The sequence below is a fragment of the Mytilus californianus genome, unplaced genomic scaffold (genome assembly GCF_021869535.1).
Source record: "Mytilus californianus isolate M0D057914Y unplaced genomic scaffold, xbMytCali1.0.p SCAF_17, whole genome shotgun sequence".
In the NCBI taxonomy this organism is placed as follows: Eukaryota; Metazoa; Mollusca; class Bivalvia; order Mytilida; family Mytilidae; genus Mytilus; species Mytilus californianus.
Window position 1 is genome coordinate 5,137,083 of NW_026262659.1, and position 26,613 is coordinate 5,163,695.

At 32.9% G+C, this 26,613-nt stretch overlaps 1 protein-coding gene across 1 annotated transcript; it reads right to left on the reverse strand.

Annotated features, from left to right (window-relative positions):
- Positions 1 to 1,040: 1,040 nt before the first annotated feature.
- Positions 1,041 to 16,101, reverse strand: LOC127726438 (uncharacterized). The gene is made up of 5 exons (XM_052233817.1): positions 15,746 to 16,101; positions 8,663 to 8,842; positions 6,335 to 6,592; positions 3,364 to 3,614; positions 1,041 to 1,793 (listed from the first exon to the last, which is right to left on the reverse strand). The coding sequence occupies exons 1-5, from the start codon at positions 16,057 to 16,059 to the stop codon at positions 1,081 to 1,083; spliced, it is 1,716 nt and encodes a 571-aa protein (XP_052089777.1). The 5' UTR covers positions 16,060 to 16,101; the 3' UTR covers positions 1,041 to 1,080.
- Positions 16,102 to 26,613: the final 10,512 nt, after the last annotated feature.

Sequence of the window (26,613 nt, forward strand, 5' to 3'; positions counted from 1 at the left end):
TATCTATGATGAGTTTATTGTGCTGAAAAACACAACATAACTTTAATTGCATATTAGAGCACATTGGTTCCCGGAAGTTTGGTAGTACAAAAACCGGTACTTCTGATCTGCACAATAGGCCAAATGTGCCCTCCTATCATAATTTCACATATATTTTTTTATTATTGAAAAGAAACTTTCAAGGGTTCTACAGTGATCCCAAGTCCTTAAGCTTTCATTTGATACAACAACTATCCAAGTATTTTACTTATTAACAAAGGTGTAGCTTGGTAGGAACCATTTTGTTTAAAATATGTACTACTTTCTTGTATGCTCTTTCTGACCGGGTTCTATACCATAACGGTCAACCAACTCGTGATGGCGTCTGTAAAATTTTCGAAGGGAAGATTCCAACTTCACCACTTGGAACTCGTTACGTTTACACTCGTGTTAACATTATGCGGTCTTCATTATCAAGGGTGTGCTTCTGAAACAAAACCTGTTCAATCAGAGTTATGCGGAAAAACGACTGATATCGACACAACAAAAGTTTTACTGTCACCATCACTAATTAGTTGACCAATACGATATGTCTGTAACTAAACTCATTAGCGACTAGTTCGTGGTCTTAGATCGTTAGATATCAGAATAGTCGTCTGATCGGTAACTTAAATAACTGTGTCCATTCCCGATTTTGACATTTTGACAGAGTGTGGATTCGTAAGACGGCTGGTGTATCCATAGATTATCATGTCGTCGCGTCCGGTATAGCCTCTTTTTGAAATTCTTTTTGCAATTCCTTCAGTTTTTGTTTTTACCTTGATTTGTATCTTTTCAATGGATTTATGATATTGATCATCAGTAAATTACTGTTGTCTCTGATTCATGAAAGGTCACAACACCGTTTAACAAAATCAAAATATAATTGATCAGAACTGATGAATAATATTTATTTGATTTTCGAATTCAAGGGGCCAAAAGGTAGTCTTAATAAACTTTGACCTTTGCTGTACAAGACGTTTGTAGATCAAAATAAAAATTACTCTCAAATAAAGCTTTTGTAACTGAAATATAGTTTATTCATATATATATAAATATATTTTATTGGCATTGTATAAATAAGATTACAAACAAATTCAACATGAGTAGATACGATTTGAGGTAGCTCCTTGTATCGTGTATAAAATGCATAATATTGCCACCATTTCCCTGAAGATGTGAGCTATCGACGTTAACATTGCAATTTCTACTAAAAGTAGTATTACTATACAATCTATCAATGGGATACACCAACGAGTTAAAATCTGAACCGAAGGTTATACGAACAGGTGTGACATTGTCATCAGAATTTGTAACAAACCACAATGCTTCTATATATCGTACATCAAATGCTGTCTCAGTTATAGGATACAATTTCATCTTACCAAATCTTCCATATCGCATTACTAATTGTAAATTTTGTTTTTGTATTTTCATCATGCCGAAAGCTGGGTTACAGTAAAAACCTACATAATCATCTTGCTGTGTTGAAATGTTCCAGAAAGGTTCAGGTACTATTTCGTCAAGCGGATATACAACAGGAGTTTTCTTAATCCACGGTTCTGGAAATGAACACGCAGTTGAATCATTTAACCAGGGTTCAAGACCAAGCAACATATCGGCAGATCTACTTAATATAGTTTTGATTGCTTCACTGTTCCCGTTAGATTTCGAACCTGTCATCGAAGCATATATGCCCACTTTCTTATCTGGAAACAACCAAAGAAGTGACGAATAACCAACAATACCACCTGAGTGCCACAGTCGTCTGTATCCTGAAATGAAAATTAGTTACTAACGTAGAAACTTCGTCATGCAATGCTCGCTTTTGGTTTTATTTTTCAGTTTTGGTCGCAAGCGTACCTGGTGAGGTATATTAAAGAACATGTTGTAAGAATGAACAATCGGTATGATATGTTTTACTATCATTTGATCGGTAGTGCTGCTGGTGTTCCTTGACGTACCTAGTACCTTTTGTTTCAGTACTGGCATGGTTTAAATACATGATTTAGTATGTCCCAATTTCAATCTTAGTTCTAAATAGAATAACAAACATTGCTTTATATCAAATTTACTGCTGAGAAGGTGATTGCAAAGCACGTTGCGTAGACATGAAAATAAATCGTTACCGTACGTTTTTACTATAATTTCGAAAGGCTCCCGGGGATTACTCTTTTTCTTGTACATATTGTAAAATTAATACACATACATGCACATATCTTAGATCAGAATTTATATCAAATTTAACACAAATGATCATATAAGAATTTACTCACAAAATATAAAATATCTCATTATTAAACATATAGAAGAACTTTTTCTCCTCATTTAACTGGCAAAACATTTTCAATTCATTGGATATGATAGTAACAACTTGTTCAGAATATCTCTTGTTTCAAAAATTTATATAACAGGTACACACTTTCAAAATTAATAATTTACATTTGCATGACACCTGTGTACTTATAGTATGTTTAGAGTCAACAGAAATACAATGCAATTAGTATTCTGAAAACGCGTGCACAGAAAACACAGGTAATTAACTGGATACTTGTGTTATTGTATTTAACTTTTTTGTTATACTGATATTTATTCCAATTTCACTTTGAAACCTTATTTTACTCCAACAGCAATACCTATGGAGGATCATAATACAAAAACTTTTTGATTCGAGCGTCACTGACGAGTCTTTTGTGGACGAAACACGTGTCTGGAGTACAAAATTTGAAGCATGGTATTTTTGATGAGTTTGTTCATGAGTCAGTCTTAACTTTTTGTTTGCTTAAGATTTGTCGCAGTTTCTTGATTTCATAATACCAAACAAACAGAGTTATATTGAAGAAAACTTACGATGAAAATATTTAATTTAAATCATGCAAAACTTTACCTGAAAAATTTGAAAGCTTGTTTACGCATGATAAAATGTTATATAAGCTGATAAAAAGCATACACAATTTATTTAGATAAAAATGATGGCTGCTTAGAGGATATAACCCTCGAGGACTGACAGTCTATCAGGAGAACTACCAACCAAGTAGTAATAAAAACTGTAAATATACAGTATGGACATATTTGTTCCTGTTTGTGTTGATGCTTTACATGGTGTCTGCCTTACAGACATATTACCAGTTCATTCGTACCATCATATCCTATATATAAGCTTTAAGAAGAGCTACTAATCTTATTGCCAATCAATAGTAGTAGGAAATGCTGACCTTTCTGTATCACCTTAGATCATTCATGGTTTTGGGTCGGTTTCGTGTTGCTCAATCTTGTTTTTTTTTGTGGACTGTTGTTTGTATTTTAGTTGTTTGTCCTGAATGTATACATAAAATTGATACATACCTCGATACACTGATGATAACCATCCCATATTGTAAGAGATAACAACATCAGATATTGGGAATCCTGGTTTAAACAAATTGCCAAATAATGGAGTCGCCATTTGACCCCGATATGTCTCTTTTAATGTAGCATTGTCCACTAGATTGTGTCCACTCGAATCTTTGCCTGTATTAAGATGCAACAATATCCATTCTCCCATGTCTTTTGGTGTGGAATATATAGAACCGGCTGGACCCGAAGGTGATGATGTACTAAAATACAACACATAAAAGATGAACATCCGTTAAGATTAATAAAATATACACATATCCATCTTGGTCTGAAGGTTATGATGTACTGCAAAAATCATAAAAAAATAGATTATATCACAAATCATACAAAATTTTTAACTTATCAAACTGTGAATTGATAGGCTCTTCTGTCTTGGCATAGATTATCATCGATATGGTTATAATTATGAATGAACTGTCAATTTTTTTTTTTTTTTTAAATTATTTTTTACCGCAGTAATAGATTACCTTAGCTTTATTTGGCAAAAACTTTCGGAATTTTTGGTCCTCAATGCTGTTTAACTTCGTACTTTATTTTGCCTTTTTAATATTTTTTATTCGAGCGTCACTGATGAGTCTTTTGAAGACAAAACGCGCGTCTGGCGTACCAAATTTTAATTCTGGTATCTATTATGAGTTTATTTACAATTCATTTTTTTAACATTCGAGATTGGATAAGTCTCGTTTTAAACAGGATAAAGTGGAAGAATCTGCTTCTCTAATTATTTAACGAATAATGCCGAGTGCAATATTTCGAATATATTTGGCTGGACATCACACAAAACATTTAAGCAACACGTGGTTTATCAAAACACGTCAATTTGGTCAGTTTAATAGCAAATAGAGACGGTAGTGTGTTTGCTGTTTATCGTTATTTGTATGTCGTTTTAGGAGTTTTCGGGTATAGGTGATAGCCCTTTTTTTATGTATTGTATATATATATAGTAAATGTGGATCAAACCATTTTAACTTGCTATTCATATTTAAACTCGACTGGAAACGAAGGTGATGATGAATTGTAAGATAACATGTAGTTTTTTGCCAACGTAAAACAAGTAAGTCCACCTCAATTTGTGTCTGTACCAAATAAATAAAACAATATTCAAAATTCACAAATCGATAAAGACGACAAATCAAGTTAACAAAAGAAGCGATACCAGGTGTGTCGACAGGGTACGCGTCTCCTGCTAAATAAGAGACAAGACGACTATTCTGGTTTCTGGAAATGTTGAGGCACAGACATATCGTGTCGGGCAACTTATTCATAATGTTAACCGTAAAACATATTAAGTGTCGATTTAAGTCGTTCTTCTTTTCAAGACTGTGTTGGAACATTTTTTTTTGTCTAAGGAGCATACCCCCTTCTAATAAAGTCCGTATATTGCAAAATAAAGGCAACAGTAGTATATCGCTGTTCGAAATTCATAAATCGACTGAGAAAAAACAAATCCGGGTTACAAACTAAAACTGAGGGAAACACATCAAATATAAGAGGAGAACAAAGACACAACAGAAACACCAAAATGGAACACACACAGAAACGAACTATAAGATAACAATAGCCATTTCCTGACTTGGTACAGGACATTTTAAGAACCTGGTTTGGTGGCTAGCCAAACCTCCCGCTTTAATGGCAAAGCCTTCCGCTTTAATCGCGAACATGTACGAGCGTAACGTATCAATGGAGATCTGTAAACGCCGTACGATGGGACAGAAAGTATGTTACTGCTCAGAAATGGGAAGTTGAAATCATCATGTTTGTTACGGATTCTAGTCTGTAACAATTCCGGGGAACAGATCAAGATATGAAACAATGGGTCTTGTTTCGGAAGTACTATACATCTCACGTTCACTGGATATACGAGATGGATAGCTCTTTAATTTTACTTTCAGATATATTAATGATATCCTGTCACTCAATAAACCTTATTCTATAGAATGCTTGCATAAAATATATCCCGGTAAACATGAGATTAACGATGCTACCGAAACAAGAAGGTCTGCTTCATATCTTGATCTTTTCCTTGATATTGACACAGATGGAAAACTTCCTTTTGGAGTTCGCGCGATTTCCTCAGCTGTTATTCGTAACGTTTGTATTTTTACTGAGATGTTTATACATACAGTTCCAATTGAAACAAGTATTCCTACAGAGAACATAATTTGTCGTCTTTGCAGGGATACTGTTGGGGACGAGATTCATTATATATTCATATTTTCAACCATGTTGCACCTAGAAATAAGTTCATTACCGAAGATAACAGCTGAAATCCATGCAACACTGAACTTAAGCGCAAAATGTTATCAGTGTGTCATATAGTATGAACATGTTTTTAAAAAGAATTAGAAATAAAATGTAATAGCAATTTATATGAGTACCAATTATTAAGGTGTTTTTTATGCTACCAATTCATTCTTCTAATTGTTTCATCTGTATTGCTTGATTTTTGGAAATTTTATTTGTTTGTTTGTGTATATAGTATATTTATCTTGGTCACAATTGAAAAATTGTGATATATGTTTATATTACCACTTTAACAATATTCGTAAGGGACTAATATAGTGTCTTTTCTTGTGTATACATGAGACTCCGATCAGTGGCTCTTGAATGTCGAATCAAAATGATTGGAACAAAAAAAGTACGATGTTAAGGAACATGTATCTGGGAAGGTGGGGAGGGGGGAGGAACCTAAGTGTTCTAATCAATTTAACATATTATTAACAGTCAATTTACAGAAATGGATTGTATCAATAGCGACCATCAAGCTATGTAAGGTAAAGTCTGATATCATTTAGGATGTTGAATAAATGTAAATGTGAATTAAATCTTGCAACTATAAGAAATAAGAATATCTAAAGAATTTACTAGAGATTTAGAGGTCAAGGTAAATTGCTCAAATATCTAAATTGATAACACTTACTATAACAACTCTTCTTTTAATTTGACTGGAGTCTCCTTTATATAAGAATATCCTAAGGCGAATTCGTCGAACGAGGAAATGTGATCAACAAACCCACTATTTTTCATACATAATGGGTTAAATAAATATTCTTGGACGAGATGCTCCCACGAACGTCCTGTTATTTTCTCTGCCACATATCCAGCAAGGGCATAGAAATAATTGCTGTATATAAACTTCGTTCTGATCGGTGCTACTGGCGGTTGATATTGTATATTTCTGTTAAATAATATCAAAAGTTAATGTTATATAGTCTATGATAATTTTATATAGAACGGCTTGCAATGCCATGCATACATTTTATTTTAACATGTTTATGTTGTGTACAAGTTGTTATGTTATATAAATTAAAATTTTTATATATTTTTGTGGAAGATATCTGAATGTTGATGTTGACCTTCTTTTACCGTGTGATATAAGTTAATTTTTAAGCCTGTAAATATAGCCCATGCAATTTTCCATAGGAACTCCTTTTATGGCTAAAATTGTGCCACTTTTACCATGAAGTTTCTTAAAAAGCATATCCTAGAATGGAAAGTTGATATACACTACTATTTTTTGAAATGTCAAAACATAGGATTGTGCGGCATATTTTCAGCATTTAAATGCCTTTAACCTCTACGAGTTTAAACTAATAACTAAAATTCATTCTGTACTACGCCTCCTTTTACTCTGACTCTTCACGAGAATTCAATTTGTCCTCTATCCAACAGTATTTATACAGGTAAAATTCCCAAGTTGCATCTCTATGAGATGAAACATGGAGATCATATCTGGTTACCCACTGGTTCCAGCTATACAGCTGTTCAACAGTCATTAATCAATTTAACTGAAACAAATATTGGGTCACAAACCAAAACCGAGGAAAACACATCAACAACGGAACAACATAAACACAGAACTGCTACAAAAACAAACGCCAACATACATAGAAACGGACTATTTGATAATAAACAAAACAAAATATCTATGAATATTAAATATCTCCCCAAAAGAGGTTGGGTTTGTGAATCGTCTTTATTTACAAAGTCCGACTTATAGAAGCATTGTATAAATGTTATTTGTAAGGTTGTAGCATGAAGTCATACACATATGACAGTGACAACTTATATCAATGACAGTGTGCTTTTAGATTCCAAGTATGTTAAGAGGTTTGCAAAATGTTAATAACTTGTACACACAATCTTGGATACTACATAAACATTGTTGAGAGACGAGACTTTAATCTGTATATAACATGTTAGATATTAATTTTATTTAATATTATGAGTTGCTACATTTCAATTTTATCCTTATATTTTGAATAAAAGCAATGCAAAAATTTAATACTAAGAAAAATTCTCTCATGGCAAGGACTTTTTATAGGTAAATATTGGCATCAGGAGAAAAATGTCCTCAGTAAAAATATGATTAAAACGAGACGGGCGTCGCAAATCATGCCATATGTTCACTTCAAGAGCTTCTGATATTGAATCTGCGTAATAAATATCGTGTCGGGCTGGTACACACTTAATAATAACTTCAGTAAATCCTTTTCTACAACTATCGAATTTTACAGCAAACTGTAGCAAAGGTATTAAAATATCTAGAAATTGTATTAGATGCAAATGAAAATGGGCTTGGCGTAATAAGTTAATTAAGTTCATAAAACAATATTTTTAAGGAACTTCATTCCATATAAGAATCGACTGAAATAACACATATAATCATATTTATCCATTAAATCGCGATTAAGAAAATTATTGACATTGAAAAAAAGATAGAGAGATAATTTTCCGCAGATTGAAAGAAATATCAGAAGCTCTGGAAGTTAACATATGGCATGATTTGAGACGCCCGTCTCGTTTTAATCATATTTTCACTGAGGACATTCAGAACGATAGCATCAAATGTTCTCTGTTCTTATATTATGTTCGTCTTTTGTTGTTTGTCCGTGAGCTGTCCTGGTTTTTTTTTCCTGTTTCATGTACCTTTGCATTGTTGCTCATTTTAGTTTTGCCTCCCCAGCACTTCTTCCTTCTTTCATAGATAGGTTCGTTATGTTTTATCTGTTCTCAATTATCTCACCGAATAATGTATTCATATTGAGCATAATCAATGGAAACAATGAATAATCTTGCTTAGTATAACAAATACAAACATTGAAATATTACGGAAGCCGGTTAGGGCCAAAACGAAACAAAACGCGTACTTGCGACATAATTGTTTTTACTATAGCCATAAACGACTTCCATTTATACCCTTTCCATCACAGGAGTATAGAAAATAAAATAAATCTGCACATCTTACTTGATGAAATCTTCTCTAGATGTATTTTCAGGAAAGCCAACCAGTAAAGGTTCAAAGTATCCGGGAACACCTACTTTGTGTCCTAAGAGATCACGAAGATTAACGTTGTCTGTTCTTACACCGTCAAATAATCTAAACTCGTCCCCAAGAATATCTTTTATTGGTGTATCCCAATTGTATCTGAAATCAAAATTTTCAAAACATTTTCATTTAATAGTTAAATAACAGTAGGAAAGAAAGTTTGCATATAAAATGTATAGAAGAAATGAACGTTAAATTTCACGAATAGTGCTGCAAAATAACAAGAAATTAACACATTTTGCCAGAAGTGTATTTTAAATGTATGGTACCTTAAAAATGAGAAACAAAGGGTACCTTGGAAAAAAGTTGTGAATAAACTGAAATAAGTCTGCTGGTTTCTCGTGCTTTCAATTTTCACTAAATATTGATTATATCCGTCTGACCTGCGTTTCACTAAAACTCTTACCACTAAAATTGATCGTAAGTATATAGAATTGTCCTTGACTTACTCTCAATTTTTGTCGTAAGATGTTTTTGTTAAACGAGGCCAGGTTTTTTCCTAGAGCATGCAATGAAATTATATCGTGTTGTTTTATGTATCTGCTAGTCTGTCATGTTTAAGTTTCGATACGCAAGCGGATCAAACGAAATATTTTCCATAAAAAATTAATGAATATAGTGCTGTCGTTCTCGTCTGGATTTTGTTTTGTCTTGAAAAAAAACCACAAAAAAAAAACAAAAACAAGACAAACAAAAATGTATAACAAAAATACCGAACTCCATGGTAAATTAAAAAAGAGAAAGTCTACAAAAAAAATGACAAAATCAAACGAGTGAGAAACAACTGTCATATTCCTGACTTGGTATAGGCATCTTCCGAAGAAAATGGTGGGTTAAACCTGGTTAATAACTAGCCTAACCTCCCACTTGTATGATAGTTGTTTATAATTCCGTTATATTGACAAACCCAAACAGACATAACAGGTAAATGTGACAATAATTGGGATCCAGCAGCCAAAATTGTGTAAAAATACATCACAACTGTCTAAAAAATTTTAACACACATACAAATAAATCTAACTAAGACGCCAACAAAAAATGTGTTGCAGTTGATAGTACATTTGACAATCAAGATAAACCACGTATCCAAAACATCCTAATCTACAAACATGAAAATTAGTATAAATGCATTTCACGAATTCCAACAAATAAAGATAGTTTTTATACTGATCATCAAGTTCCCATTTAATGTAATCATTAGATTAACCTTAATCGAGTAATTAACCTCTTTGATAAATCTATTAGTATTAGATAAACTTATCAATGGTGTGTTTCAGTAGGAAAGAAATGCCATCGTGACACTATTAACACTGTGTCCAGGATTGATATGTTTTGTATTATAGACAACATGCTATTCTTATATAGGTGGTTCCTTCGCTTATCTATACAGGATAATTCATATGATTTATCAAACTCATTACCAATATTGTATTTGGTCCATAGGTTTTTTTTGGTAGGGTTCATGTTGCTCAGTTTTTAATTTTCTGTGTAGTATTTTGTGAACTTAGGTGTATTCATCGTTTTTTTCTTGAGGGGAGAGGGGGCATGGTGTTGCCTAATTTAATTCGATTTATGGTAATAATAATTGCCACTTGGTAAATTCTCCCCTTTAAAGTGTTTTTTATATTTCTTAAAATCTTTTGTGTTTTGCAGTTTTTGCATCGACAATCACCCATTGAATATGGGTTTAACAGATACAAGTTGATAGCAATCGTAATTTCTGACCAAAAGCCAAAGTTCTTCTAAAAAATATTTTGAAATCTTAATTACCTATAAATATCTGCATACCTACGGTAGCATAGCTATATTTGTAAATCTTAAATATCTTTTTTCAATCATATTCAGTAGTAGTTAGATATTGAAATTAATTGTCATTTTTTTCTTAAAAAGTTCTGTACCAAGTCAGAAAAATGGCCATTGTTATATTATAGTTCGTTTCTGTGTGTGTTACATTTTAATGTGTGTCTGTTGTGTCGTAGTTCTCCTCTTATATTTGATGTGTTTCCCTCAGTTTTAGTTTGTAACCCGGATTTGTTTTTTTCTCAATCGATTTATGAATTTCGAACAGCGGTATACTACTGTTGCCTTTATTTTTGATCTCTGGGCCGATGTAAAACGTCTTTAAAAACTGTACAGAACAGGTCTGTCGACCTCAAGCGTTTAATCTTAACAGTAATGAATTATTGCGAGAAACTTCAAACATCTAAAAGAACATAATATGTTAAAAAGGTACACTAAAAGGGTGATTTCACCTATTTGTGAAAGTGTAAATAATGATAGAGATTGGATATGCATCGCTGAGATAGACTGAAAATTATAGAAAAAAGAAATCTTTCATTCATCAGTTTTATTTACTTCAATATATTTGTTTAACATTTTTTAAAGCAATTTTGCGTCCAAAAACAATCACATATTATAATATGACTGCAGATTTAGCATCAGTTATAATATTCTTGTATCTGTACAGTGGCATATAAAATATTACCATCCTATTGACGAGACGACTTTTAATTCAAATTTTTTTTATAACTATCTACTTAACGGTTACCATAAAATCAACACTATGGATGTAAAAGTAATTCTCTAAAGTATAATTTCTATGAATGGATCTCCCGATAGATCACGATGGATTGCCCCCGATAGATCCCGATGTGTTAGACATAATGATAATTATCTTACAAGGAAACCAGAAAAGAAAAATTAATCAGTAAATTACTTTGAAAATAAAAATGGCAATATTGGTTTTCAAAGGAAGTATTTGTCAGGTTTTCCTAGTAATAACTTCTTCAATAAATGTCACATCAAGATGTTTCGAAGGAAGCAAAGATTCAATTTTGTTTGCCAAAGGAGTGTACATACTTTTAAAAATCATACTTTTGAATAGAAAAACACTTGATAAGGAGCATAAATATATTAGGACATTTTTGTCTGTCTTGATCTTTATTTCTATTTTCCATGTTGAAAATATAATCAAATAAGCTGATATATCGTATACATCATCGTTTTGTCATATATAACTGTATTGGTGAAGGTTAACCAAGCGATTCATGTCACCAAAACATTATAATTGAACATAAGAATTCTCATTTATTTTTTTAATACAATGAAGGACATATATATGAAGATTTAACAGAAGATCGGGGTATCTTTCCATACAAGTGGGAGGTTTAGCTAGCTATAAAACCAGGTTTAGCCCATCATTTTCTTTGGAAAATACATGTACCATGTTAGGAATATGACAGTTGTTTTCCATTCGTTCCAACGAGCATTTGAGTTTGTCATGTTTTATGGACATCCTGGTTTTTGAATTTACCTAAGAGTTAAGTATTTTTGATTAAGTATTTGCGGAAAAGATGAATTTCATGCAATATATAAGACCAGTACTCGCATGACGGTACTTTAGGTCTTTTGTCATGTTTTTATGCTTAACACAGATGTATTGATTCCATTTTTTCATCTTTGTATAAGTTATTACGCAACTGTCCTGGTCTTAGAGGAAGTTTAAGTGCTCACAGACGTGTTTAACACCACCACATTTTGTATGTGTCTATACAAAATTTAGGCAAAAATAGTCTACCGATGTTTATATCGCGTAAATGGAATACGAAGATGCAAATAAAGGCAAGGAGGGAGACCGAATGCATTGACATGGTAAACATCTCCTGCTATGCATGCATCGCATGCCATTGGAATCCACATTCTGTCAAAATGTCACAATCTGGAATAGGACACAACCGGTACAACGATATAAAACCGCGAAAACATGTCGCTAGAGAGACAAAGACATGTCGCTAGAGAGACATAGACACGTCGTATCGGTCAATTAATTCGTTCAGGTGACTGCAAAGTGTGTAGTGTTGATAATTGCAATCGTTTTTCCTCATAACTCTGTTGGACCATTTTTATGAAAAGAGCACACACCTGTTGATATAGCTCGTAAAGTGCGATCATGAAAGATTGTTATGTTTTAATTATAAACGCCATACGATTGGGTAGATAGTATGTCACTGTTGAGAATTTCGAATGAGAAGTTTGGAAAGTTGAAATCATCAATTTTGTTCATAGATTCTAGTTTGAAGTCGGCCATCTGTTTCAATATAGTGAAAAAATGAATAGGATACTAATTTCTAGTAGACTGGGAAACTATATGTTTATGAGATGCAAGCACTCAAGTGCACTGAAATGTGGGTTATTGAGGGACACGACATTATCAATATATCTGAAATTAAAGTACTTTGTAAAATGATTTTTTCTTTCCGTCTTTGAGAAGGTATGCATGAATTCTGCTTCATATACAGTCATCCAGGTGTTTTGCTTGTCATGGATGTTTTCGTTTATCTTATCTTTTATCATAAACCAGGTCCTATTCAATTTTTCATTATTATCAGGTGTCATATTTTTTATTGTTTTACATTTTATCATCCCGTGATATTTCATAGTTTACTTTGTGGTACTAGTATTTGGTTTACTCGTTGTTGAAAGCCGATCGGTGACCTGTCTTTGTTCATACTGTTTTCCTTCTGTCTATGATTTTTGATGGATAGTTGTCTCATTTAAAACACATCTTCATTTTCAAACACAAGAGATGCATTCGTAAAATTATACACGTGTTCTTTTACAAAAGCAACAAGATACTTTTTACATCTGAATTCAATCGTCGATTAAATTACATTGTTTAAGACATCTATAATATTCGAAATAACATTAACTTAAAGAAACTAAACGTAATTTAATTAACATGTTAGATTATTATTAATTATCTAGTATTATCTGGTCCGCCTGTCTTTAATCTAGTAAATGTTTCCGGATGGTATGGAAGTGAAATAACTTTGCTCTGTTGAGTATATAAGGAAAATATAGCGTAACCTTGAAAACGGTTCGAGTTTAAAATATCAAAACATATATCTTACTCCTAAGACATAAACATGACGCTGGCCGTTTCGTTTGTTCGTTAGTCTATTCATTCATTTATCATTTTTGGTTGTAGGTTTTCCGAGATGAAATTTTTTCAAAATATTATACTTGCTTATAAACAAACATCAGTCAATTCATTTGAAAAAGGGTGAATTAAAAGCTTTAACCTATCACGAGTGGAAATTACGGATTTGTATTTATATGAAAGCAATTATCGCGCTCCCCCCTTAATTCGATCAAATAAGATTACATATGAGATAACTAAAACGTAGCCACAGAAATAACAAAACTAAATTATATACTATTGTATGATAAAATGATTGCAGTAACATCAGGAATCATACGGTAGATCTTCGCGATATTCGCATTCTTGACTTCTCTTTCGTTGTTAGTTGTATCAATGGTAATCATACATGATCATCTTCTAATTTTTATCAAAGTATTTTATCTGCTGGTAATGAATCATGTTTACTTCTATTCTAAAGGATAACTAAGGTATATACATTACAACCTGGAATACTACTGCCCGAAAGTAAGGACCATCTTGACGGTCTCATTTGGCTGTTTTAAATGTGTGTATATGCAGCAGCATCCGGTCGGCATAGGAATTTAAAATCCGAAGCTCTATTTTAGAAGAGTTCCGCGCTACGGCGCACAAACTGTTACAATAACTCATTCGGGTATCCGTTGTTGCTGTTTTAGACAAAGAATAAAACATTTGCCACTGAACAACACATAACCGAAAGAAAATAAATGAACTAACAAGCATCAGTCACCAAACTCCACAAAAAAAAAACCTACAGAAATGGCAACAACTTAAACCCCAACAAAATCCAAGGGGTAACACAGTGGACCAAGAACGGCAACCCGGGTAAACTTAACAAACAAATTTACACAAATATAAAATATTGTCAATTGTCTCTTTGATGTACATTATCATACCGTTTTGAAAATAAGGCGAACCCCATAGCAGATACAAAGCTAGAGGTTAAACACAGATACTTAGGTAGTGTAAGCAGTTTCTGATCCACTCATTGCACCCATCATGTTGCTCATAACAGGTACAAAACGGTAATAAGTCGCAGTATAGCATTCAGATAAAGGTAGATACGATACCGAAACACGATACGGACGCACCAAATTTATAAAGTGTTATTCTTATTTTCATGCAGTTGGTCGATACCTCTGCTCTTGGACTATTTGTTTCTTGGGTATTTCTAGCTCAGCAGTCTGTCTCTAGGTCCTGACATGATAACAATGTTTTATGAAACTCCTCGTTGACAATTTTAGACATTATTAAGAAACTAAGGTTCCAACTCCTCCAGGCAAAGTTGACCCTAGGAGTATTTTCGTATCCGGTTCATTTTGCTCTTGAAAGCCCCTGAAGTATTTAAGTAATTATACATCATTGACTTTCAGATGTTATGGGTTCCATCGTTCCTGGTGATGGTAAACGCTGAATATCGCTACTTTTATAAAGTTGTAATTTTCGTGTTTAAAACATTTAAAAAAAATATTTAAAAAATTCAGTAGATTATTATACCAATAAAAATGAGGCTGCTGAATGAACAATGGATAAAAATATAAATATAATAGAATGTTATAACAATAACAGACCTGTTTTAGAAATTGTTACAACAAAAATGTAAACAATACGTATTCTAGTCTGTTTTTTATGTACCATTGTGATTTTTTTGTTTGACATGTGTATAACGAGGTGTAAATTGAGCCTGACGAAATATTGGAAAACAATTACTAGAGAAAATAAGAGTACTGTCTTACAAAACACAAATGTTTGTGTTGTTTTCGTGTGGTGAATGAAGCTAATATCAATTACATTAAACAACCATCTAATTGTCCATGTATCCTTTGGTCGTAGACCCTCATCGTTTTCTTAGTGAAGAAACATTAGGTGTACTTACGATTAAATCCATCTACATCTATGATTATCCAATGTCAGTTTTCAAATTAAGGTATTTAAATTAAATAAAATATGGTTATATATATATTATGCATTTTAGGGCACTATATAAAATGAAACTACATGACATTTTAAGCATAAAAAATAAATAATACTGAATGTCTTACCTTGTGTTTTCACTGAGCACTTTAGCAATGATTGTACTTGTAAAAGCTTTCGTTAAAGATCCTATTGCAAACTTAGAATTTTTGTCAACTGAAATACGTTTCTCAATGTTTGCCATCCCGAATCCATCTGCAAATATTACTTTATTGTCGTAAACAAGAGTAAGTCCAAGTCCAACGATCTTTTTACAGCTCATTAAATTATTAACAAAATTTTTTAATTCTTCAATATTCTCGGGAGTTATTGAAAAATCTCCAATTTCTAAACATAAAACAAGAAAACTGTAGCAAAAAATGAATATGCGGTCAAATTTCATAATGCGAAATCAATATCATTGAAACGGCACAATTAATTATTATTGTTCCATGAAGTTGTCCAATTAAGAATTGCAAGGTACAAGCTCAATATGATCACTTCACAATTTTCAGTTTCTTTTTTTCAGTTCCAAGCATTAAACTGTTATTTTTCGATTATGTTTAATTGCCTTAAATGAAATGTGAATGAAAAATTGTCCGTTTATATACTATAAATCTTTTTTGAATTATAAAAAAAATGTAAATGAAAGATTATCCGCTTAAAAACTATTTATGTTCGTTTAAAAACTATGTATCTTTTTTTTAATTATCAAAAGAAATGTAAGCATCTGAAGCAACGTCTGTTGATTAACCGTAGGTAGTGGGTGTAGATCTCCTCTATTGATACCCCACTGATTCCATCAACTGTCACCATGTGATTCGCAATGATGTTTATATACAAGATAAATCCACTCAAGTAATAAAAACAAAGTTAACAATCCTCTATCATTTAACCCGATCTGATGATTGATAACAGTTACCTATAGGTTCTATCTCCTGATTATCAACAAAAATCATAAAAACACTGCACCTTAAGGTGAGGGAACGCAAATCAATGGTATCCATCAATTTTGCATAAATGTCATCAAATCAATTCATAAATTGTAAGGCAACAGAATCTTCTTTGTACAGTTAAAATACTTTTTCAATATCCCAACTTTGGTTCAAGAAAAGGGATAGCTAACGTAGATATTGATATACTGTTTTAGAAACTTCTAAAAGCAGCGTTAATTCTTATCAAAAAAATGTTTCCACAAACCAATTTATATATACTTTTCTTAAACGTCATTTGGTCTTTGGTGGAGAGTTGTCTCATTGGCAATCATACCACATCTTCTTATTTTTATTTTCATCAAGATGCTTCATTTTTAACTGACACCATATTTTGTTCTGTTTGAAGGACGTTCGAAGGACGTGTTTTTTTCATTTGAAGGAGATCCCAGAGAGTCTTAATTTCCTTTGAAATATGTGACAATTCTCTGGTTTGTTGTTATATTGCTTATACCGTTTTTGATCATCTTTTAAAGAGCATTTTACTGTTTGTTTTATTTTGTGTGTAATGCCATTATTTTTTGTCTACAATATAAAAGATACAAATAGATATTCCAGATGGACCTAAATGTGTTCCCTTCACACCGACGTGTCCCTTTTTTTCGTATAAGACAGATTTTAAGCATGTTAATAATAATAAAAAAAAGCTTGTTTTGTTATCTATTTTCACACTTCGTTATATAGATGATGCCCTTCACATGAGTTTTGTAAGTTGAAATTTGGTGAGAAAGTTTTATCTCAATAAACCTGAAATAAAGAACAAGAGGAATCTACTGATCCTTGGCACCGATTATGACTTATCGGACACCAACATGAGTCTGTTGTGAAGTAAATACTGTGTACCCTTTCTGAATTTCTGAGTTCACTGCGGTTTTATGTGAAGTTCATATGGCTGTCTGATATTCTAGTTTATGTTTTTGTTTTGTTTTGATAATGTAGCCATCGTAGCGCAGCGAAATATAACGACTGAATAATTCGGGTTATTGAAGCGTTTGTCTTCTAGACCTTAAGATCGTCGTCAGGATGAAGACCCATAAACGCTATAATGGGTTTTGAAAAAAAACTTGGCCAGTTGGTAAATCCACATCAAGAATAGTGTTGTATGAAGATGCTCTAAAATAACACTATATTTATTCATTTATTAAGCACTGACAATTTACATTTGTAAATAAATATATAGTAAAACTTAAAGCTAGGCCTTTTCTAGCCGGTCATACCATATACTCTTTGTTGGACAGACGAACTGTGGTAAAACAATACGCTACGGACATTTTGTCGCAGCGTCATAAATATAAAATTATAAGAATTTTCAACTCCTCATGTTCAAGGTTCAACACGACATCTCCTTATTTTTGTATTCAAAAAGTATTGAGCAATTTGTGCTTGAATTACATTTGTAAAATGTCCTGACCACATAACAATTTTCTATTAATAATGCATATAAATAGTTATGTGATTAGAGGATAGTTATTCTTAATAGTACAATCAGTACCAGATACAATGATAAGCATTCTTCTAAAAGTGAGTAATACGTAGGTTTATTGCCCTAAGGTATCATTACTGTTTACTATCTCTGCTGCAATGATGAAAACTATCAAATAGTAAGCATAGCGTTTCATAGTATCAATATGAAAATAAGGAGATGTGGTATAATTGCCAATGAGACAACTACGAGCCAAAATAAAGTGGATGTGATGGTCATCTCAGTTTGAAATATTACTGAAAAGGACCAAAAGTCCCTTTCTCAAACAATATTTTTTCTGAAATTTTAGAATTGTGTATTTTTCAATTTTTGTCTAGTGGTGGTTTTTTTATATATAAAAATGACAAGTCCTGTAGACGCTTTGTTTCCATGCAGTGTTCCTTGACCTTTTGTTAATAGAAATAAATAGAAGACCCCTTTACATTTATCACCATTATATAAATCTACGGGGTTTTCAAATTTTCTAATATAAATCTCTGTTCAGCAACGTTTTGGTTTAGGTGATTGATTTATTGTTTAACGCCATTGTCAGCACTATTGACTATATCGATGTTGTCAGTTTTTGTTGTTGGAAGAAATAATGCACCTACAGTAAAGTTGGTAGATTTTAATTGTGTACATCTGTTTAGCATTTAAAAGTTTACTGTAGGTGCATAATTTAGGATATTTTGCATCTAATATACGTGTTTTTACTCAAATTATAGTATGGAGCTTCGAAATATTTGTAAACTTTTACACTAAAGACAAACTTTCAAAAAACAGTAGATTTTGTTATTATATGATATTGTGGAGTTATGGAATTTTTATAATATATAATGATATCATCATGTATATAAAATTGAGAATGGAAATGGGGAATATGTCAAAGAGACAACAACCCGACCAAAGAGCGGATAACAGCCGAAGGCCACCAATGGTCTTCAACGCAGCGAGAAAATCCCGCACCTGGAGGTGGTCCTCAGCTGGCCCCTAAATAAAATTGTGTACTGGTTCAGTGAAAATGGACGTCACACTAAACTCCAAAACATATAAAGGAACTAAAATATTAAGAAAAAACATACAAGACTAACAAAGGCCAGAGGCTCCTGACTTGGGACAGGCGCAAAAATGCGCCTTGATAGATTGGGACAGCTACAAAAATATGCCTTGAAAGATTGAAGATTCTTGGTAGCATTTTCATTGATGTTCATAACCAGAAGGTGTTGTGGGAAAGAAGATTGAACTGTATAGGTGAAAAATCAAGGCCACAAACTTTGTTAAACTTGAGGTAGCCTTAATAGTGCTAAATTATTCATGTTTTGTGTCAATGGGTACCACTGTATGTGTTTTTTTTTTTTTTTTTTATTTTTTTATTTTTTTTTTTTTTTTTGGGGGGGGGGGGGGGTCTATTTGAGCAAGCTCACAGTATTTCTAGTTGATCATATAAATTCATTTAAAGCATAAAAAACGAGCTAAAAGGGCGACGGGCGTATCATGCGCAGTTCTCTATATATTTCCTCTTTAGAACTTATTAGACCACTCAGCCATCCAGACCCCTTTTGGTGTAAGAGCTATTGTTCAAACTGGTAAAAAGCAAATTAGATATTTTAGATAAAATTGTTTCAATGTACAGTCAATTTTCCTTCATTACTGTCCTTCCACATTAAGTACATATTTTATTTTGTGTTCTTAAAGTCGTGAGACTTCTTTTAAAATAATATCCTGTTCTTATTAACAAGAATTTTTGTTTTGATACTTTGATGACACGGGAATGTATAAATACATAAAATCAAATTATCTTCCTTTATGCTTGCAGTTTCTGAAAGCAAACCCCAAATTGCATAATCATATTATATGAAATCATTCCTCCCTTCACACATTATTGGCGGCTGTACTACGGGAAGATTTCATACATCTACGCCATCAAACGTTCAGGAATACACGATCTTGCATTAATTGTGCCCTCGGTAAAATACGTGTTGAATTTAAATGCAGATTAAAAACAAAACAAAATACAGTTTTCATATTGTTTTAACTATGAATGATTAAATTAATTTTAATCAAAACCTCAAGTCCACATACTTTGAAGACTTTTTCATATGATCTGATAGATATCATTTGGAAATAATCAGTGCTTGACTAAGAAACATTATGATAGAGAGAGCCATTTTTTCAAGAATTTATTTCAAACCAGGGTAATTTTAAAAAAGTATGAACGTCTTAACTATAATCCCTTTGTCGTGTGTGTACTTTGTCCATAAGACCAAATTATCAATGTCTAAAGATTGCTTAAAATTGCAATTTTGACAAATTCTACGAAAATTAATCACAACAATGTATATGAAGAACACTTTTTACAGGACGAAAATAATAATTTCTTTTAATGGATACTTGTAATTAAATTGTTAAAAATGTTTTACATACATTATTTAAACTTTTTGATTTTCAATTTCCAGATATGGTTTAAGGATATTTCTGATTTAACCCTGTGTGTGAAACAGCAGAAATACACCCTCTTTCGCCTCTTTGTTTTATTATACTGAACATTCAGTCCATAAAAAACGATACAAATTTTTGGAACTGTCATTCATTCAACTCTTGAAATATTTATGAGACATTTTACTCTGTGGTGTAGAAAAATACACAAATAAAGCATGATATAATAGATTAGAATATATAGCTGATTTTGAATATTACACTAATTGATTATAAGGACACTAACAAATAGCACACACGCATTCAAAGACTTTGTTTTTTGTTACTGTGGATGCATTTATTTTCGCGGGTATCAATTTTCGTAGATTGAGGAAAACTTGCATTTTCGTGGATATTTGATTTCGTGGTTTTGCCAATCTCGGCATACCAAGCCTATAGAAAATTTGCAATTCGTTGAACATTTGAATTAGTGGTTCACCTGTACCCACGAAAATTGGTATCCAAGGAATAATAATGAATCCACAGTATTATTTGTAATAATAAAAGTTGTTTCACATACAAAAATGTAGTCATGGATTGTACAGTATTTACAATATTTTTAAGGAAGGTATTTCTTACTTTATTCTACATTTTTGGGATGCATTATCTTGGATTGGTCTAATGAGTATTGTGGGCTACGCATTTCATTTTATTGAATGACACTTTTGATTCGCATACACCTATAGAACATATTTTGCATCAATTTGCTCCAACTTTGCTAACTTGATGATGGTTTGTCGTATTTCAGTTTTATTCTCTTAGAAATACTTGTAATTATCACTTCTTAAACATCCGTTTTAATCAGTGCATGCCAGATGGAATGGATATAAAATTTCATTCTGACGCAAATACGTGACAGTCACTAAAGAAAAACTAGCTAATAATCTTGTTTTTAAAATGACTAACATTGGAATACCGAAGTGGCTTAAGATTATATTAAAATAGTCAATTTCAATGTAGCAATTAGTATATATTTTCATTATACAATTCAAGCAACGAGATAAATCATAACATCCATACTAAGTCTTTATCAATAAATTAAAATTTAAACGAATACAAACTCATCATAGATACGAATGACATCCTACTACTCTGCTCACCTATTCCCGTTGTTTACACCCAATCCCTCTAAAAAAGCATCATGCTAAAAAAGAACTCTCTCTCTTTCTTTAAATAAACGAAAAGGCTATCAAATGAATATACAGAATCTAACACACCATCCTTTTGATTACGATATTGGTGCACTCCATCGAGTTAAATTGGAAAAAAATGCTATCGACAGTGGATAAATATCGTCGTCAACGGGATGGGTGTAAAGTCACTGTGGTAGAATCTCTTTCTCTAATTATCAATTGAAAAAGGCCGAGTGTAACGTTCCGAATGGACATGGAAGCAAATTACACGAGATATATATATTAAATCGGTGAGTGGATAAACAAAATTTATAAAACTGGCGTAAACCAGTTTAAATGCATGTACTAGAATTAAAGAAAATTATTTCAATAAAACATGCTACAAAAGGTAAGTTCGGGTCCACAACATTTATATCATGTATATATCAATTATTCATCTATGTAGTCAACCTTTTCGACTTTCCATATAAATTCATATGACTTCAGGTGCTTTGCTAAAGTTCTATGATCTATAAATTGGTGCTTTTTAAATGTCAATCGTTTGTGTAATAACATGGAGGTGTATTCAAGAGATGTGAGGTCTTAACAGTGGTAGTGTTTGTGAAAACACAATCACATGAATTAATAAGATTATAAACTAAACTTCTAAAACGAATGAACGAAAATAACTCTAAAATCACAATCAACTTAAATATCATTAAACTTGTTAAACCGGTATCGTTTCCTGTGAATTACATGTTAAGATATCAGTTGATTTCATTTATACGAATAATACAGAAAAAAGAATAGTTGGATGAAATAATGAGCATATGATAAATATTTAATGAAGTAAAATTGTCTTGAAAGTGATCAATATCTAAATTGAATATGATCTATCACATTAACACCCACAACAGCTAATATTTGAAAGGTTTAACATGTCAGTTTATGCGGGGCGTTAAGAGGATATTACTATTGGCGTTGGAGGATCATTGATTTATAGAAGGATGAGTTCAATTTCATTTTCCATCAATTACACGTACAAATACAATATAATATGTCTCATCAGATATCGTTACCGTTTAATATCAGCTTATAACTTAGATGATTTTATTTTTTGGTTTATTTGTTTCACTTATTTGACTTTGAATTTATGTTTACAGAAGGTCTTCTTACAGTTTCGTCCGTTTTTTATATCTTAAAATTGAATGCGTCTTTTTAGTTTTGTTTTGGGATGTCAGCGTTGACGGAAACCATTATGTATGAACCACGAGTGTCCTCTAAAAATAAAATATATGCACAGTCAACTCTTTTACAACCTAATAGAATTACAATAAGTACAAAATATGACACTGAAAACTAAAACGAAAAGCAAGATGAATTCCTTAATCACAAAGCTAGAGGGGTAAACTCTGATACGCAGGTAAGCAGTTCCGGTTCTAATAGTGTCACCCGCCACGTGACTCACAGAAGGTCAAAGAATACAGTGATAAGTCGCATTCAATTATGTCACAGTATAGGACAAGAGTACGGGATTGTGGCATTACGACAAATGGAACATAATCGTTCTCATCAGTGACGCAGATATTCCAAATCAAATCCTGATGGCGTCCGTTAACTTCGATGAGATGATTTCCATACTTGATCAACTCAATAGCCTCTTGGTAAACAGCAACATTCCACCGTATAAAGATCTATAAATCATGATAAGAAACATTAAGACAATCTGATATATAATCGAGCCAGTACCAAATCACTGAAATCAACATGAAAACAAGAAGATGAGATATGATTGCCTTTAAGACCACAAAGACCAACTGATATAAATGTAAGCAGCTATAGGTCACTGTACGGCCTTCAACAATAAGCAAAATTCATACCGTATAGAAGCCATAGATGACAAAAATGTAACACTTCAAATTGCAACGGTCTATTTTATGTCAAGTACAATAAAAGAAAAAAAAAACAAATATGGCAACCAACGACACAAACTAATTTACAGGCCCCATATGAGGAATGCGGGGGTTAAACATGTTCATGAGCGCTCAACCATCCACATACCCTGGACAGTGATGTATAAGGACAGACATATGAGGAATGTGGGGGTTAAACATGTTTATGAGCGCTCAACCATCAACATACCCTAGACAGTGATGTATATATGGACAGATATATGAGGAATGCGGGGGTTAATGTAAAAAAGAAGATGTGGTATGATTGCCAATGAGACAACTCTCCACAAGAGACCAAATGACACAAAAATTAACAACTATAGGTCACCGTACTGCCTTCAACAATGAGCAAAGCCCATACCGCACAGTCAGCTATAAAAGGCCCCGAAATGACAATGTAAAACAATTCAAACGAGAAAACTAACGGCTTAATTTATGTACAAAAATGAACGAAAAACAAATATGTAACACATAAACAAACGACAACCACTGAATTACAGGCTCCTGACTTGGAACAGGCACATACATACAGAATGTGGCGGGGTTAAACATGTTAGCGGGATCCCAACACTCCCCCTAACATGGGACAGTGGTGTAACAGTACAACATAAGAACGAACTATACAAATCAGTTGAAAGAGGCTTAACTCATCAGATGGATAAAAATACAAATACTACAAATACAAGTGGACGTGGCCGGGTACTTGTACATCCAAACAACAAAAAGACACTAAGTACAGATCTGAGAGTACTCGCAGTTACTGACAGCTACTAAAAAAAAAAAGTAGTTCAAAGCCACTAACAACTAATAAAAAAATCCTGCATCTAAGACTAAATTATCAATCCGTACACATCCAACATCCAATGGATTTAGTGTAAAGACGTCATAAACAGTCAGAGAAAAACTTGACCTTGTGCAATGCAAAGATACAGGTATCGACAGATTGAAGATCCATGAATGTGTATATGTATATAACAATAATATTTAGTTTGCTTTTAATTTACTGATAACAAAATCAATATTAGTACCAATAAAAACAATATTTAATGATCTAATTACAGTAATTGGTAACCTTTTAGAATAAGTTTATTTAAAGGATCGATAAGTTTACTAGGATCGTTTCTAAATTTCCGGGCACGGTAAGCAATATTGCCGTAAAAATGAGGATGTGCAATCCCGTTTGAAATAAGTTTTCTACAGGTACAACCAAACTTCAAAACCAAATCTTTATATCTGTGGAAGAATTTAGTAAAAGTTTTAAGTAATTTGTGGTAACGAAATCCCTGGCTTGATAATTTACCAGTAATACATAGATTACGTCCGTTAAAATCAAAAACGTCACAACAGACACGGACATAGCGAACGAGTTGTGAAATATAAACACAGTAAGATGGTGCCAAAGTAACATCACCATCCAAAAAAGGGAAAATTAACAATAGGGAACAAACAATCGTCCCTTTTGTCGTAAATTTTAGTGTGGAGTTTCCCGTGTAAAACCGAAATATCTAAATCTAGGAAAGGACAGTTGTTACCGTTTAAATTTGATTTATTTAAAGTAAGTTCCTTTGGGTAAATTTCGGCAGTATATTGAGAATTCTCAATTCTTGAACATGTTTATGAGCACTTAACCATCCACATACCCTGGACAGTGATGTATAAGAACAGACATATGAGGAATGTGGGGTTAAACATGTTTATGAGCACTTAACCATCCACATACCCTGGACAGTGATGTATAAGGACAGACATATGAGGAATATGGGAGTTAAACAAGTTTAAGAGCACTTAACCATCCACATACCCTGGACAGTGATGTATAAGGACAGACATATGAGGAATGTGGGGGTTAAACATGTTTACGAGTGCCCAACCATTCACATACCCTGGACAGTGATGTATAAGGACAGACATGAAGAATGTGGGGGTTAAACATGTTTATGAGCACTTAACCATCCACATACCCTGGACAGTGATGTATAAGGACAGACATATGAGGAATTTGGGGGTTAAACATGTTTATGAGCACTTAACCATCCACATACCCTGGACAGTGATGTATAAGGACAGACTTATGAGGAATATGGGGGTTAAACATGTTTATGAGCACTTAACCATCCACATACCCTGGACAGTGATGTATAAGGACAGATATATGAGGAATTTGGGGGTTAAACATGTTTATGAGCACTTAACCATCCACATACCCTGGACAGTGATGTATAAGGACAGACATATGAGGAATTTGGGGGTTAAACATGTTTATGAGCGCTCAACCATCCACATACCCTAGCCAGTGATGTATAAGGACAGACTTATGAGGAATATGGGTGTTAAATATGTTTATGAGCACTTAACCATCCTCATACCCTGGACAGTGATGTATAAGGACAGACATATGAGGAATGTGGGGTTAAACATGTTTATTAGCACTCAACCATCAACATACCGTGGACAGTGATGTATAAGGACAGACATATGAGAAATGTGGGGGTTAAACATGTTTATGAGCACTTAACCATCCACATACCCTGGACAGTGATATTTAAGGACCGACATATGAGGAATATGGGGGTTAAACATGTTTATGAGCACTCAACCATCCACATACCGTGGACAGTGATGTATAAGGACAGACTTGTGAGGAATGTGGGGGTTAAACATGTTTATGAGCACTTAACCATCCACATACCCTGGACAGTGATGTATAAGGACAGACATATGAGGAATATGGGGGTTAAACATGTTTATGAGCACTTAACCATTCACATACCCTGGACAGTGATGTATAAGGACAGACATATGAGGAATATGGGGGTTAAACATGTTTATGAGCGCTCAACCATCCACATACCCTGGACAATGATGTATAAGGACAGGCAAATGAGGAATGTGGGAGTTACACATTTTTATGAGCACTTAACCATCCACACACCCTGTACAGTGATGTACAAGGACAGACAACAT